The 15,032-nt window shown below is 47.0% G+C and overlaps 4 protein-coding genes across 4 annotated transcripts; 2 read left to right on the top strand and 2 right to left on the bottom strand.

Moving 5' to 3' along the window:
• Positions 1-20: 20 nt before the first annotated feature.
• Positions 21-6,122, bottom strand: L199_001701 (uncharacterized protein; the record flags this gene model as incomplete). The annotated part of the gene is made up of 5 exons (XM_064887454.1): positions 21-566; positions 690-981; positions 1,070-3,351; positions 3,405-5,739; positions 5,824-6,122. The coding sequence occupies 5 exons, from the start codon at positions 6,120-6,122 to the stop codon at positions 21-23; spliced, it is 5,754 nt and encodes a 1,917-aa protein (XP_064743526.1).
• A 1,201-nt stretch (positions 6,123-7,323) lies between these two features.
• Positions 7,324-8,517, bottom strand: L199_001700 (uncharacterized protein; the record flags this gene model as incomplete). Its single annotated transcript, XM_064887453.1, has 5 exons — positions 7,324-7,564; positions 7,635-7,714; positions 7,826-8,066; positions 8,133-8,252; positions 8,354-8,517. 5 exons carry the CDS (start codon positions 8,515-8,517, stop codon positions 7,324-7,326), a joined length of 846 nt encoding a protein of 281 aa, XP_064743525.1.
• Positions 8,518-9,386: 869 nt separating this feature from the next.
• L199_001699 (uncharacterized protein) lies at positions 9,387-11,534 on the top strand (the record flags this gene model as incomplete). Its single annotated transcript, XM_064887452.1, has 9 exons — positions 9,387-9,667; positions 9,988-10,190; positions 10,260-10,346; positions 10,419-10,433; positions 10,505-10,586; positions 10,642-10,657; positions 10,734-10,905; positions 10,999-11,398; positions 11,468-11,534. 9 exons carry the CDS (start codon positions 9,387-9,389, stop codon positions 11,532-11,534), a joined length of 1,323 nt encoding a protein of 440 aa, XP_064743524.1.
• A 437-nt stretch (positions 11,535-11,971) lies between these two features.
• L199_001698 (uncharacterized protein) lies at positions 11,972-14,390 on the top strand (the record flags this gene model as incomplete). Its single annotated transcript, XM_064887451.1, has 4 exons — positions 11,972-12,401; positions 12,460-12,642; positions 12,697-12,854; positions 12,912-14,390. The coding sequence occupies 4 exons, from the start codon at positions 11,972-11,974 to the stop codon at positions 14,388-14,390; spliced, it is 2,250 nt and encodes a 749-aa protein (XP_064743523.1).
• Between the last annotated feature and the right edge of the window lie 642 nt (positions 14,391-15,032).

The raw sequence follows: 15,032 nt of genomic DNA, 5'->3' as shown, positions 1-15,032 counted from the left end.
CTTGTCTAATCGTATTCAGCTTACAATCGCGTCCTACCAATGCCATCACCTTTCAATCTATCCAGTAACGCCTGTAACCTATCTTCTACCGATTTACCCTGACCCGAAACGGAACTTGCAAAACTCTTACTTGACGGACTAAATCCAACTGCTGAACCGCCAGTCGAAATGTAACTTTGACCTCTCGAGTTAGCTTCACTGAACAGCTGTCTTTGAGGGCCAGGACTAAGATTCTCAACCATATTGCCACTATTATGATATTGGTCTGCTTTGACTGGACTCATAGCTGGTCGAAGTGAGACTTGTGCAGGTGAAGGGGCATCTTCAAATTGTGAGTGGGCCGGAGACTTAGTTTGACTTGGTCTTCGTTGGACTCGTTCAGGTGTAGTAGGTATGGTCGTAGTGGCGGAATCTTGGAAACCGAATGGAGAATTGTTGGAATGCGGCCAATCGCTGCTGTCAGAGGTGGGATGAGAGATGATGTCGATACGACCGTGAGAAGCATCGAGGTCACGAGATAAGTGGTCAATCAGATCGGCTACATCAGCATGGGAAGTGAAATAAACCTGACAACAAGAGACATGTCAGTTTTCAGCTCTTATGGAGAGTGAGAGACACGCAAAGATAAGGTTCAGACAAAATCAGAAAGCGTGGGTGGCAAGAAAAAAGGTATAACAGATGTCACTCACATCCGTAGGTGGTCTAGGTTTCTTGGGTACATTCCTATCTCTATGCCTGAAATTCAAGCCTGCGGTGCCATTACCCAAAGCCTGAGGCCATCCAGCATTATTGCCAGCAGCATGGAAAACATCTTCATCTTCAGGTATGACCGAATTTCTCACGCTAGAAGAGTAGCTAGTGGATCTAGAGTGTGGTCCACCGGGAGTATCGAATGTATATTCTTCGCCATCGACTGATCCAGTAACTGAAGTTCGCAAGGCATCGACTATATTCCAAATCACTTGGCCATCTGCGTATTCACTATTTGACAGAGTTGACCATCAGCATATTCACTTCCCAAGGCAGCGGCCGCTGTGATGAATATATGATGGAAGTTAACGAAACTCACGTAATCTCCACAGCCTGAGTCATCCTCCTCCTATCTAGCGATCCTCTGCCCAAGGCATCTTCCGACCCCCTCCTCGCATGCCCACCAATGACCTCATCATCATGACTGAACGTAGCCGAGGTCTTCTTTTCGGGACTCTCTAACAATTCTTCATCATCATCATTCCTGTACATATCGATCAAACTTCCTCCTGTTGATGATCTCGCATGGGACTCGTCGTCTCCACCTCCGGTCGACGAATTACCCGGACTTGGGGTCAAGCTTGGTGCGGAAGACTTCTTATTGAGAGGGGTGCTATTCGGATGTAAGAATCCCAATCCATGTAATTCCGCTGCTCCCGTGCCAGTCGTTAGCACTTGGTTCTGAGAGTTTGACGGCGAAGGTGTGAAAGATGGGTTGGTAGGTGTGTTGGTACCAGAAGAATCAAGAGAGGCATTTGAGAAGGAGAAGTTCCTTCGATGGGCTGGGGGAGAGTTGGATACCAATTCATGATCTTCTTCACTCAGTTTCAGGGGTTTACGTCGAATAGATTGTTTACGCTGTGGGTTGATTCCAGGTCGAAGTGAGGAGGAGTCTGGTGATTCTGGTATCTTCGGTGTGGTAGATGTGGTCTGCGGCGTAGATGGAATTATATTGAGTCCTTCTGGTAAGATCATGGTTCGCCTGACGACCACTCTATCAGGTATATGAGCTGGTAGCGATTCAGTAACAGGCGCGGGAGGTGCCAATCCACTAATCGGTACAGGTGCTGATATAGGTGTAGGGGAAGGTTGAGCCCTGCGTGCTTTGGATATTGAGCGGAATAAGCCTTTCTTCTCTTTCTCATGCTTGACCACTTTCTCATCCGATACAACAGGAGTTGCAGAAAGCGGTGAAGGTACAGCAGGCGCTGATGAAGCAGTACCAGCCATACCTTTCGCAGTTAACATATCGTTCAGTTGTTCTTCGGTCAGACCTAAAGCTCTTCCGGCTTCAATGAACTTGTATCTCGCGTCTTCGTCAGATGAAGTAGGCGTATGTTGTGGCGGCTGTTTCGTGATGGCATCGATAGCAGGTAACGGGCTGACAGTTCCGGTTTGAGCAGGAATGGGGCTCTGAGATCTACCTTGTGCTTGTTGAGGTGGAGGAGAGATTTCTTTCGACCGCTTCATCTTGCTCATGACATGTTTGAGACCGCTCGAATGGCCTAGACTGCTCGGCGGGGAAGGTACATCCTGTTGTGGAGCAGAGGTTGTAGGATGAGCCGCACGTTCAGGCGGCGGAGGAAATATGAAAGCATCCAAGTTGGGTGGAGCTGTAGGAGGAGCTTCAGGATGATATTCCGCCCGAAGGCTGATTGGATCTTCAAGTTTCTTGGCCACCGAAGCAGAAACAGATCTTTGTAAACCACCTTGAGCCACTGCTACATTGTGTATCGGTGACAGCTTGCTCTGTTGCTGTTGTATTTGCTGTTGTTGCTGCTGCTGAAGCTGTTTATTCGGTGATAGCTTGCTTTGAACTGGTTGTTGAGGAGCCGGTGGGTATGGCGTGACCTCGTTACCAGAGAAACTGGGTCCTTTACCTCTTAATCCTGTGAATTTCTTCCACTTCAAACTCATCTTACTACCTGATCCACTCGACTTCTCCAGACTCTTAGCTAGTCCCGGTTCAACTTGGTTTTCAGCTGTCAAAGGTGTGGTAGGTACATTAGCAGTAGAAGATACTAGTTTTGGTGATGAAATGACCATTGGACCGCCTTTCTTGCTGAACTTCCTATCTAGCTTGCTATTTGACACCGACGGGGTACGATTCAGAGCCGCTGTGGCAGCTGCGATACGAGCTTCAAAGTCTTTTCGTATCTCTGGATCTTGTTCAAGTGGTAAACGGAAATGAGCTCGATTTGATGATTCACGAGAAAGATCGCCAGAAGGAGGTGTTTGAATATCATCAGCATGTTCTGAAGGGGTTTCCGCGGGTAGAGGAGGTGGTGGTGGAGCAGGTCGAGTCGGTAGCATGACTGGATTGGATTTTGATCCAGAACGAGAAACCGAAGCAGCAGTACTGCTGCCGGTGAGAGGCGGCGTCATAATATGGGTATCCACAGAAGATGGTAGTGTGCTCTTGTCTTGCGAAGGGGTGGTGTTTTGAGAGGAAGGTGGAGGTAGTTCTGCAGGTGGGAATCGCCATGATGATGGGGGCGGTGGACTGATCGGTCTAGCAAGGTCAGGAGAGGTCGCGCGAAGTATGGGCGACATAGCTCTTTGAATTGGTGAGAAAGCTTCCGCCGACATAGGCGGGGAATACTACATCAAGGGGGTCAGCATTCAGTCGTGAGTCACGATCACATGATACTCACTGGCACGAATGCACTATCCTCGACATCTCCTCTCAGTGCTTCTCGCTCTGCTTTGGCTTTCATGACCAATCTCTCTTGTAACAACATCAATTCTTCCATGCCCATACCACTCATCTTCCGAAGCACCTCAGCTTCTTTGCAAGGTTCAGGCGAGACCATACCATCGGAACCGACATCATAGCCATTGGGAGAATCACTATTGAACACGCTTGCCCAGACGATCTCGCCGGGGACTGGCGCGTCTTCAGAGAAACTCGAGCTAATCGAGGTTGAAGATGTTTGGCGTCGAAGAGTATTTGTTGGTGACTGGGGCGCATCATTCGCTTCTGGCGGGGTGGGATTGGGAGATTCGTCAATCGTACCTTGGGCCGATACGGATCTTTCGAACGGTTCTTGACCAGGTGCAAGTTCCCAGCCTAAATTATGGTGTAATTGATGGATGGAATTCGACGATGTCGTTCGCGAGTTGGCTACACTATGGCGACCGACGACTTGTTTCACTTCAGGTACGAACTCTTCGATCGATTGCGGACCAGATGAGTATTCACCACGATCCGAAGGGGTTTCCTCAGCTTCTTCTTCGATGATATCGGGTGTGGTAGGGTGGCTCGATAACGATGAAGACAGTCTTCGATTCATCGGTGCATCGCCTATCGTACCGGCTCTCCTTCTTGTGCCATTCGTAGATCCGCTTGAGCCATCATAATCCCCAGACAAAATGGATTTGGTAGGGGTGACTTGCGCTGGATTGACAGATCTTGAACGTCCTAGGGACGTACTTCGTTCAGCTATCGCAGGCATACCTTGGATGGGAGAAGGGGTGTTATCTGGAGAAACAGCAGTGCGGATGGCGTCAAGAGGCGACTGATTACTGGGCGTAGCTGATCTGGATGACACACTAGATTGAGAATGGTGAGTCAATCTGATAGGTCGCGGCTGACCTGGAATGTAGACCGGTTGATTGGGAGCAACAGTCGAAGTCGATGAGTTGGATAATGTTGGTTGGTGGCGTACAGGCTGACTTCGGGTAGGTGTGAAAACTGGCATAGGTATAGGTGGGAGGGGTTCTTCCACATGAGCGAGGAGGTTATGCGTTCTAGGTGAAGGAGGTAATCTTGATGGTGATGAAGGTTCCGTCGTAGTGCCAGTGAAAGTGCTATTGGTAGGTGACATCTGGAACGGGAACACGGAAGATGTAGCAGATTGACAGGAATCTTCAGATCGAAGATCCGACGGTCTCCTTGCCCTGTTACTCTCATTTTCAGTGTCGAGTTGAGATACTCTCCTCGATTCTGGATCTAGCATTTCTTCCACATCTTCTGAGGTTGATTGCTCTTTCGCCCTTTCGGGTACAGCCTGAACAGTCATACTTCCTCTTTTCAGCTGACCACCAATCTCTTGCAGAGCCAAAGAGATTCGCTTTACTTGAGCAGGTGATAGCCCGTCTAACCTAGATTGTCTCTTTCTCGTTCTTTGCTGTTTCCCAGCGAACATCTGGTCCTCAGCAGAATTAGGTGTAGGAGGGTTCAGGTTGAGCGATGAGGAGGGTGAGTGACCATTCTTGTATCTAGGCAACGATGACGATGAGATGTTAGGTATGGAAATCAAAGTTGGCGTAGCAGTTTTCTCAGAAGTAGTTGGACTTTCCGGTCGTTTCGTAGGTTGATAATATGCATTAGCTTTCTCGGGAGAGATTGCAGGTGGTAGAGGTATGTTTTCTCTTGTGGGTGTATGTTCACTTTTTCTTGAAGGGAGCGAACCTAAGCCGGAACCATTTTTGAGATCTTTATGACTGAACGATTTCTTAACTTTCCTGATATACTCCGCTTCTCTCATACCTGATCCACCACTAAATCCATACGACTTGGTCTTGAACCCTGCATTGGTAGAAGTATCGGGTGAAGAGCGGACGCCAAACGTCTGGAACGATGAAAAGGAATTGGAAGTTGGTGGTGGTGATGCAAGAAAGCTTCCTGGAGTTGAAGGCGCATAACTTTGACCACGGTCATCAGAAGTAGACAAGACTGAGGGACTGGATGTAGACGTGGTGAGCAATGAAGGCGATGATGCTGATGACGGTAGTCCTCCCGCACGAGTTGGCTTATTGCTGACGCCTAATCCACTTCTAGCCCAATTCTCATCCATTTGAGGTGGTCTTCCATCCCATTGATCCTCCTGAGCCGCATCCCTCATCTCCGCGAAGAGCAGCTCTTCCTCTTCCTCTGTTAACGCTGGTCCATGGTGTCTTGCTCGCTGTGATGCGAGGAGCGATCGGAGTGATTCTTCTGGCGCGGTAGAAAGCGAGGGGAGGAGGACGGAGAATCGTTGTGACAGCCTGAGGCGACAAGGATATGGCAGACGATCAGCTCATTTCGCATTCTCCATTTGTGCAACAGTCGTAACCGGACGCATCACTCACGAAGGAAGTATAAGTGAGTTCCTAATATCTACATTCAGACTTGGGGCTTTTTCCAACCCATTCATTGGGGTATTCCTCCCACTGTCCTTCTCCTTTAATGCTCTACCCCCGACATCCCCTGAGAGTCCTCCACGCTGATGGGTGTTCTCGCTGTAACCTTCGTTCTTATGACTTGATCCGGATGGCGTTCTCCTACCTGCAAGGGGATGTTTCTTCTCAGATGTCGAAGCGGCACGTTTTCTGTTGACAGATCGCGATGGTGATGCAGAGTGTGGACGGGTGTAGGTCGAATCGGTCATTGAAGAAATATTGCAGAACATCGAAAGTTATCAGGAGAAAGATATGATCAGCACAAAGTTAATATGTATATATACGAGATATTGCATCAACAGAAGTATACAACGTTCTTCAGGTGCGGTCGATAAGTTGATCTGTTACAATACTGTCGTGATGATGATCAAGGAAGAAGAACACTAAACTAACCTAAACAAACGGTCCATCCCCTTATGCTCACCACGGTCGAAGCATGAATTGATCGACTTGCTTGATTTTACCCACTCCGTCTGGCCAAGTATACGATGGAAGATCAATCGTTGATCTCTATTGTGTTTTGCCGCTGTCTCGAATGTGTTTTAGATGAAAATGAATTACTGGCAGCGGGGCAAGGGGAAGTTGGAAAAGGAGCACGTAAACGGTGATTGTAGAATTGCGTATACCCGTGATTCTCGTAATTGATAAGTTGCTGATTTCGATCCGGAGGTCGAGGTTGCAATGCGTCGATGGAGTGTATTTTATCGCATCTATGATGGTGAGCGAGGAAGTGAGTGGTGGTGAGTGGTTAAAGAATGATGATGGAAAATGAATGTAAAGGAATCACCATGATGGTCTGAGAAAATGTTTGATTGATTGATCGATTGTTGTACTGTAAGAGTGATGAGGGGTGAGGGTGATCAAAGCGGTGTAAAAATAGTAAGATTAGTAGTGTAGTGTCTCATCCTGATCTCACTCGCTGCATGACATCAACACAGATTTACCCGTTGATATCGTCACTACCATGCATGCATCTATCATTGTATATCATCGAGTGGGAACATGCATGTTCTATCACTGAAGTGACAGTGATGTGAATCACGTTTCAGCTTGCAGCCTCTGATGCAGTCTCTTACCATCCGATTGAACCCTTTCCACATAGTGGCGTGAAATATTCCCATGCGTGTATACAAATGCGATGAAACATTACAGTCAAATGCAATGAAGAGATCTGTACATGCATAGGTGTATCAACTGATATATGACTTGTACTCGAGGGATTGCGGGGTATATTGATGCTGGGTATGATCGTATATTTTGGATGGTGCTGTCCTCTGCAATTATCATGCTACATGGCCAATGGATGCGACCACTTCTCGGCTTACTTTGATGAAAGACCAAACCAAGTCAGAGGTCTGGAGTGCCTATCCACTTCGTCGAAAAGATATCTTGTTTTCCTCTCTGCACCGTTCATTGCACTTCAACAACCCTATTCTCCCTGTCCTTCTCTAAAGCCTCGTCCATGATCTTAACCATATCTCTAACTTTATCCACGCCTACTCGGACTACCCCCATGATTTCCTCGACAGACAAAGGTGTACCACCGGCTTTTGATAGTACGCAGATCTCTCTTTGAGCATTCATCGTTACCGTCAAAGTACCGGAGCACAATGTAGACTCGAGGTGCGTAGGATCGAGAATCGGTGAGAGGCTAAAGTGAAAGCACATTTAGTGATTACTTGATGGGAACATACGATGTGATGAATAGAAGCGTAACCTACTTTTCAAAGTATGCAAAAGTTAGACATAAAGGGGTATGATGTATGGCCAGTGGTACCGGTGCTCGTTCCTCGGGCGAGTGCTACCAAGTTGTAATGGATCAGCTTCTCTCCTCTCTGCAAACTTCACCTCATTGTCCTGATACCAGCTCTCAACCGATTGATGGTGATTGCAATGCTATAGTCATACTCACAATGATGACCTCATCTCCGATCACTTCCACATCAGGTTTCCTAAAGTGTTTCAACGCCATCATACTCGCCAGCGAAGCGCAATCCAACAGATTGCCCGAATCGCTGAGGAAATGTAGAGTCAATCGTAATTGCCATACTTTCTCGCCTGCTAGTATACATAGAGCTTCGCGGTCAATGGCTTCCGTTCGACGGATGGACTTTTCCAGCAGACGCGTTATGAGGATCTCTGAATCGCTTGATCTGTATTAAATCAAAAGAATTTCAGTAAATCCTCGGCTCAGTATATTCGGGAAGATGATGACCTACCTTCCATTCTCGTATACACTGCTAGCCATAGGACCGATCTCCGAATTTATCAACAAGAAACCTTCGTACGGTCTATCTTCTCGCGGTTTCACTATACTTGCTGTTACCTGGGCGAGGACACTGGTAGGGACAATATTTCCTGATCAGTATTAGAGTTCTAAGGTAGATGTACCATGAGACATCTGTTCGGTATGTTTAGTCGTGCTGAGATGAACACTTACGCTGTTTTTCCAAGTCTACACTCCACGTTTCCCAACTCCTCCCCAAAGACAAATTCGATCTTCCTCTGCTCCAGCGGTATTCTCCCATCTAATCGCTTCCCTTCTGCCAAAGCAGCTAGCAGGAATTCTTTCTGAATCAAAGGTGGATCGATCTCTCTGACCATTTTGCTTCAGCCGTTTGACCTGTCGGGTTATCGTCTATCCAAAATTATACTTGGTTTACAGTCATATTCTCAATGTCTGTGACATGTTTCCCATGCTGGTTGTGTTTGGTATGCAGCGACGAAAAGATCGTTCAGAGAGAGCTGCATGTGGAGGTCTTCCACGACTGATGCATGACGTGGCATTTATTGGAGATTCCGATAGCCAAGGTTGCGGAAACAACATAGTCTTTGTCATCGCTTGCGCTGCTTTGCCATGCTATGCATTTCTCGCTTCATCGATGGGCATAGCTTCATGAGAGAGCAGAACAGTACAGCCCGATCCTGGTGCGATGGTCTGAACTACCAGTCTTGTCACATTGGTGTTTACCGACCAAATGACTGCTGTCGTTAGGACCAGAGCCTTCTATACTGCCAAGTCTCGAGCATGGGATCTTACTACTCGAGTATGCCGTACCTCTTGAAATGCTCCGTCTTTCTCGGTGGATGCGTCGCCCTTCCCAATGATGCCCCATGTGCATCAGAATCGTTGAATATGAAAAGATAGAAACAGAGCTGATGTTGAACAGTAATCAAGTGGAGGTAGCACTAAACATCGTTCCTTGACGTCATTGAATTTCTGTCATTCCAGCAGATCGAAGTGTACAATGCAGAACTGTATGATGCAGGTGACTAGCTAAATAACTCCCTCCACCTTATGACGATGGGTGATCCCGATGGTCGAGACTTGAGCGTCCCTCGAGTGTATCCAAGCTTACATATATATATTAAACAAGCAAAGAGACTTTACAAGTGAAAGATACTATCGCCGCAATAACACAGTTAATTTGATCATCGATATAAAAAACACAGAACAACCATAATAGATCAAAATGCAAGCAGTAGCCAACCTCGTTCAAGACTCAATGGGTCCAGTGCCAGTCGCTGCCAATCCAGAGTATAAGCACCGACCCGATGGAGCAACCATGAAAGCCTTAGCATGGTTCGGAAGTGAGAAGGTTCAAATCGTCGATGCTCCCATCCCGGATATTTCAGAAGACAAAGATGTTATCCTGAAAGTTACCGGTACGACTATCTGCGGAAGTGACTTGCACTTGTATCATTCTGAGATGTTGGGTATGCAAAAGGGCGATATACTAGGTCATGAGTTCATGTGAGTATTGATCAGCTTTTGCAGGACGGAGAGAGGAGAATAGTTCGTAGTGGCGAGGTGAAGTGAAGAGAAGAAGAGGAGAGAACAAGAGGTCTTTGGGGCGAAGGGCGAGACGCGACGAAGAGGAGCAGCAATGAGAAGAGGCGAGAGTTGCAGATGAGGGAATAGCGGGCGTGGGGGTGAGTAGGGTGGTTGTCGTACAGTGTAAAGAGGATGTCGCCTTTAACAGATCTCCTTCCTTCACCCCCTTCTCTTCTTCGCCGTTTGGTTACAATTTTTTTCAACATACTGGTTAGCTAACTTGACAAACGCACGTTCAGGGGTGTTGTCGATAAGGTAGGACCAGGAGTCACTACCCTCAAGCCCGGGGACAAGGTCGTTACCTCGTTCCAAGTCGCTTGTGGTACCTGTCGATACTGCAAGAAGAATTTCTCGTCAATGTGCGATAGGACCAACAATTCTAGTCTCATGGCAAGCATGTACGGACAGAGAGACGCTGGTTTCTTTGGTTATGGACATATGAGTAAGCCTATATTCCTGCGAATTGGCGAAGAATTGGGGGAGAAATTGCTGAAAATTCACATATCTACAGCTGGAGGACTTCCTGGAGGACAAGCTGAGTATGCCCGAGTACCGTTCGGTGAAGTCAATTGCCTCAAGGTTCCACCTGGTGTATCCGGTGTGTATCCTAACATCTCCCGTATCCATACACGAAAATAGCTGACTCTATATGCATATTTTGTGTGAATAGACGAACAAGTACTCTGTAAGTCAACTGGGGACGAAGGAGTTGCAAGTGTCACTTTTGCGACAATCACTGACAACGCTTTTCAATAGACTTGTCCGATGTTCTCCCAACCTCTTATCACGCTGTAGTTGACACTAGAGTCGAAGAAGGTGATATCGTCGGTATCTGGGGGTGAGTTGTGCTTATGATTGACGCGTACCATTGGTTGATTGTGTGTTCCATGTAGTCTTGGTCCCATCGGTGTACGTGATTCCTCCATACCTGCAGAACCCAAGCAAGCCTGCAATTACTCGGTGTTGACACCTTTTTCTTTCATAGCTCGCATGTGTCAAATGGGCTCTTCTCAAGGGCGCTTCTAAAGTCTATGCCATCGACACCCAACCAGCTCGACTTGCCGCTGCTGCCAAACTCGGCAATGTAGTGCCAGTTGACTTCAAGGCTGAGAACGTTACCAAGAAAATCAGCGGTGAAGTACCTGGTGGTTTAGATGGTGAGCATGGTTTCCATTTCGATCATATCCTTCACCATCTATGCTACAGCTCCTATATGGACCTCTATGCTGATTGCCTCGCGTGTTGTATAGTCTGTATCGATGCTACCTCATTCCACGAACCCAAGACACTCCTTCACAAAGTTGAGAAAGCTCTCATGCTTGAAACGGATGTGTCTGAGACTCCTAATGAGATGATCTGGCTAGTCAAGAAGTTCGGTCGAGTGGGTCTTATCGGTGCTTATGCAGGATACACCAACCACTTCAACATCGGTGCGTTGATGGAGAAAGGTGTAAGATTCATCGGAAATGGTCAAGCACCCGTACACCTTTACTGGCACGAGATCTTGAACGACTACATCTTAACTGGTAAATTCGATGTTAGTATGTTAGTCTCTCATAGAGTTTCTATCGAAGACTTCCCCAAGTTGTATGAGAAATTCGACAAGAGGTATGCTGGAGTGGAAAAGGTCTTTGTACAGACTCAATTCAGGTAGGTTGAGCCCTTTCACCTTGCGATCCGTGTTACATATGTGATTTGCTGACTATGTCGTATGATCAGTGAACCCCCTGCACCTGGATTCCCTCAATTGACAAAGGTCGATGACTGGGCCAACAAGGTCCTCTAAAACTGAGGAACGAAGATCATGATTAGGTCAAGAAGAAGAGATTAATACCAATTGTAGCTATAGTATGAATCAAGTGAAAGAGTCTCAGCTGCTCACCTCCATCCTACCATACTTGATCAGAGGCCATCCTCTAGCATACTACTTCATTGACCAAACACTCGATGGTGACTAGAATGTAAGGATGACATCCTCCGGGGAATTAATCACTCAAAGGATGGTGTTGATGGGAAGTGTATGGTCTGTGCGCAACTGAAATACCTTTGGGCGCACCGACCATTGTCTAACGAAACGAATCGAGTCCAGTCAACTGACCTCGTCTATAAATACATGCATAGACATCTTGTCACCCATCTGATTCCCTCCCTCATCTCTTCTCTCTTCCATCTTTTCTCGTCAGCTCATCATATCCGACATACTGACCCATCCTATACTGAAACATGCCATCCAGTCCATCTTTCGACCCCCTCTCGGTGTTCCGACAACGTCCCTCTTCCTCCTCTTCCTCCTCGAGAGGGTTTAAACCTCCACCACAGGTATCTCCCTCTCCGACCCGTACCCATTCACATTCCCTTCCCCCTCACTTACACACACAGCCTCGTCGACTTCCTCCACCATCCACAACCCCTCCTCCCTCATCTTCATATCAACCCAGAGACGATCCTTTCTCTCGCTCACACCACTTACCACCATCGTCCACTCTTCAACGTGTCACACCACGACCCCGTCAACCATCTGCGTCTTCAGCTTCTCCCAGAATGGCATATTCTGGTGGTAGTCCCAATACACCTAGAACTGCTCAGGAGATATATGAGAAGAGTAGGGAGAAGCAGCCGACTGGAGTGGATAAAATATTGGCTCATTTGTCAGGTACGTTTATACAAGATCAGGTTCTCGGGTGAACGAGATCTGATGTTTTGTGTTCCAGCATTGGATAAGAAGAGTAGTGAAAGGGATGTGATGCTCAATCAGAAAATCGATGTCATGAACAAGGAAATTTTTGCCTTAAAGACAGACAATCAAAACCTACGCGATCAATTGCACGAGTTGAAATTAGGGCAAAACTCCCTTGCCACAAGAGAGGAGATGGTTGAGGAGATAACCACTCAATGTACGTATTATTTATTAGTACATTGAGAGTGTATACTGAGATGTCGTATGATAGTCACTTCAGTCGTCGGCGATAACCAAGGGTGTACAGATAAGATCACTACCCTTCCCGACGAGATCGCTTCCCTCTCAGCATCAAAAATTATACCGCATATTCCCCAGTTGTTGAACCCTCTTACATCTGCACCCCAACCTACCTCGGGCAATGACACTGTGAGTTATTCCAAGTCTTCTCATCAAGACAGCAAGCTAACCTTCAGGTTCCCAAAGGCTCTGATCAATCTCCTTAACCATGTCACCAATAAACTCAATGGAATCGACAATCTCATTGTCTTGCTGGGATCTTTGCAAGGCCTCCCCGAAGCTATCACTAGCGTAGCAGTCTTCAAGGACGCCCTTGATGGACTGACGACCAAAGTGGAAGAATTCTCTCAGCATTCTCAGTCGCAACCTTCAGCAGCTCTGCTAGGAAACTCTCTCACAAGACCTCCTCCTACACCTATTTCACCACCTCCCAATACCGAGAAACCCGATCAAAACGATGAGCGTTTGAAGAAGTGCTACGAGACCCTACTAGGTATGGAAACATTAATGCAAAAGCACACTGCCACCCAAGAGGAAATCAAGCAAATTCTGCTCCAGGACAACCGTACTTCGACCAAAAGTAACAATCCCCTCAATAGATCGCTTACTCCGTTCTCGATCCCGCCTTTCGAAGCAACTCGACCGAATAGTCTTGAGGATTTAGCTGAAGCGGCAGTGACTCAAGAGCGACTAGGCACAACGACCACAATTGCCACTCAGGATAATTCTGGTCGATCATCCCAACCCCTCATATCTCGTATACCCGCAGTTCCCGATGCTTTCAACTCCGCTTCGAGGAATCGCACTTGGACTGTCTCCCCGGAAACTCAAACTGATCCGTTCGACTTACCCTTTCCCGCTTCGCAGGATCTCTCGCAAAATCAAGATATTATCACGTCAACTCCTCGAGCCACCCGCGGAACAACTACGGCATCCGGACCCTCTCCTGTCATGCCTCTTGCATCAACAATGTCCTCAGCCGCCGACGATACACCTCAAGCGTCAAAGAAAGGATCTACTCCCTCGTCTTCTTCTAGACCTACGAAAAAGGCCAAGCTTTCCCCCGACCCTTCCGATCGACCTATCACCCGGTTGATGTCGAACAAGGTGCGGGAACCAATTCGATGGAGTCCTTCATCGCATATGCCCTTGACCTCGAAAAACAAGACACCTCCGATAAACCGAAAAAGCTCTTCGCGAACCACTCTTCGTGATCAATCCTTGCAAGAGGTCATAGAGATCTCGAGCGGATCTTCTTCCTCACCACCTGATCCAAAATCAAACTCTCGTCTTAAAAAGTCAAGAAATCCGACACCAAATACTCGAGATATCTCAGGATCCGCCCTGTTCTCCGAAACCCTGACCAGCGAGAAGGACAATGAGAATTCTCTCAACTCTGGCGTCGAGAGTGTTCCTTCTGGAAATTCCTCAGGAGGTCCACCTCGACCTGTCCCTATGTATGGTTCATCCGCCGCAGGTAAACCCGTCAAATTCCAACCGCGTCAATCTGGTATTCGAGCACAAGCCCGAGCGATGGAGCAAGAGATGAACAAGAGAAGGATGACTGGTTTTCCAACTTTAGGTTCTTCAATCAATGACATGAGGTCGGGCGGAGATATGAAGGGGAAGAGAAAAATGGATTGCCATTTCGATGATAGCTTTTGACGAGAGCGAAGTATAGGTGGATCAAATGGGCTCTGTCGAATGGCCATCACATATAGTATGTTGTAGTCGGTATAGTACCAATCGAGCTATCATGATTAACAAGTTTATCCCTCGTAATATCATAGACTTCTCAGTATTAACCTCGCATTTCACTCTCACCATGTACAAGTTTGTCAACGTGGATCAGCGCAACTGATGCATGGACAGGTGGTGTCCGCTACAGCCTGTTTTGCTATGCATCTGGCTGGTGATTAGGCATGAGCATAGATGTTACGTAATTCATAAAAGTCTAAAATCTACGGTGGCGGAGCCATCTTGCAGGTGTTGCTACCAAGTGAATGCCTTCTCTTGCTCAATTTGTTGCATGAAGTCGAGAGGTAATGTGCCCAGAACGCCCAATAGGTGATGTGCAAGATATTACTGCATGAAAGATATGTATTAGGGGTATGGATGTGGAATGTATATGGAATAAAATGTATGTGATATCTATGCTCTACGGAATGTATGATTATTTTTGATTTTCGTTTGTTTTTGATTTCTAGAGCTACATGAGATGACTTTTGAAAAGACCAAATCGAGGTAATCTACATATGTAATCAGGTTTCCAATTATAAACCTGGCTCTGAATGAGTTTTCCTATTT

The sequence above is a fragment of the Kwoniella botswanensis genome, chromosome 1 (genome assembly GCF_036426115.1).
Source record: "Kwoniella botswanensis chromosome 1, complete sequence".
Classification (NCBI taxonomy): Eukaryota; Fungi; Basidiomycota; class Tremellomycetes; order Tremellales; family Cryptococcaceae; genus Kwoniella; species Kwoniella botswanensis.
The sequence above is the reverse complement of the archived record's forward strand: the minus strand, read 5'-3'. Positions and strand labels throughout refer to the sequence as shown.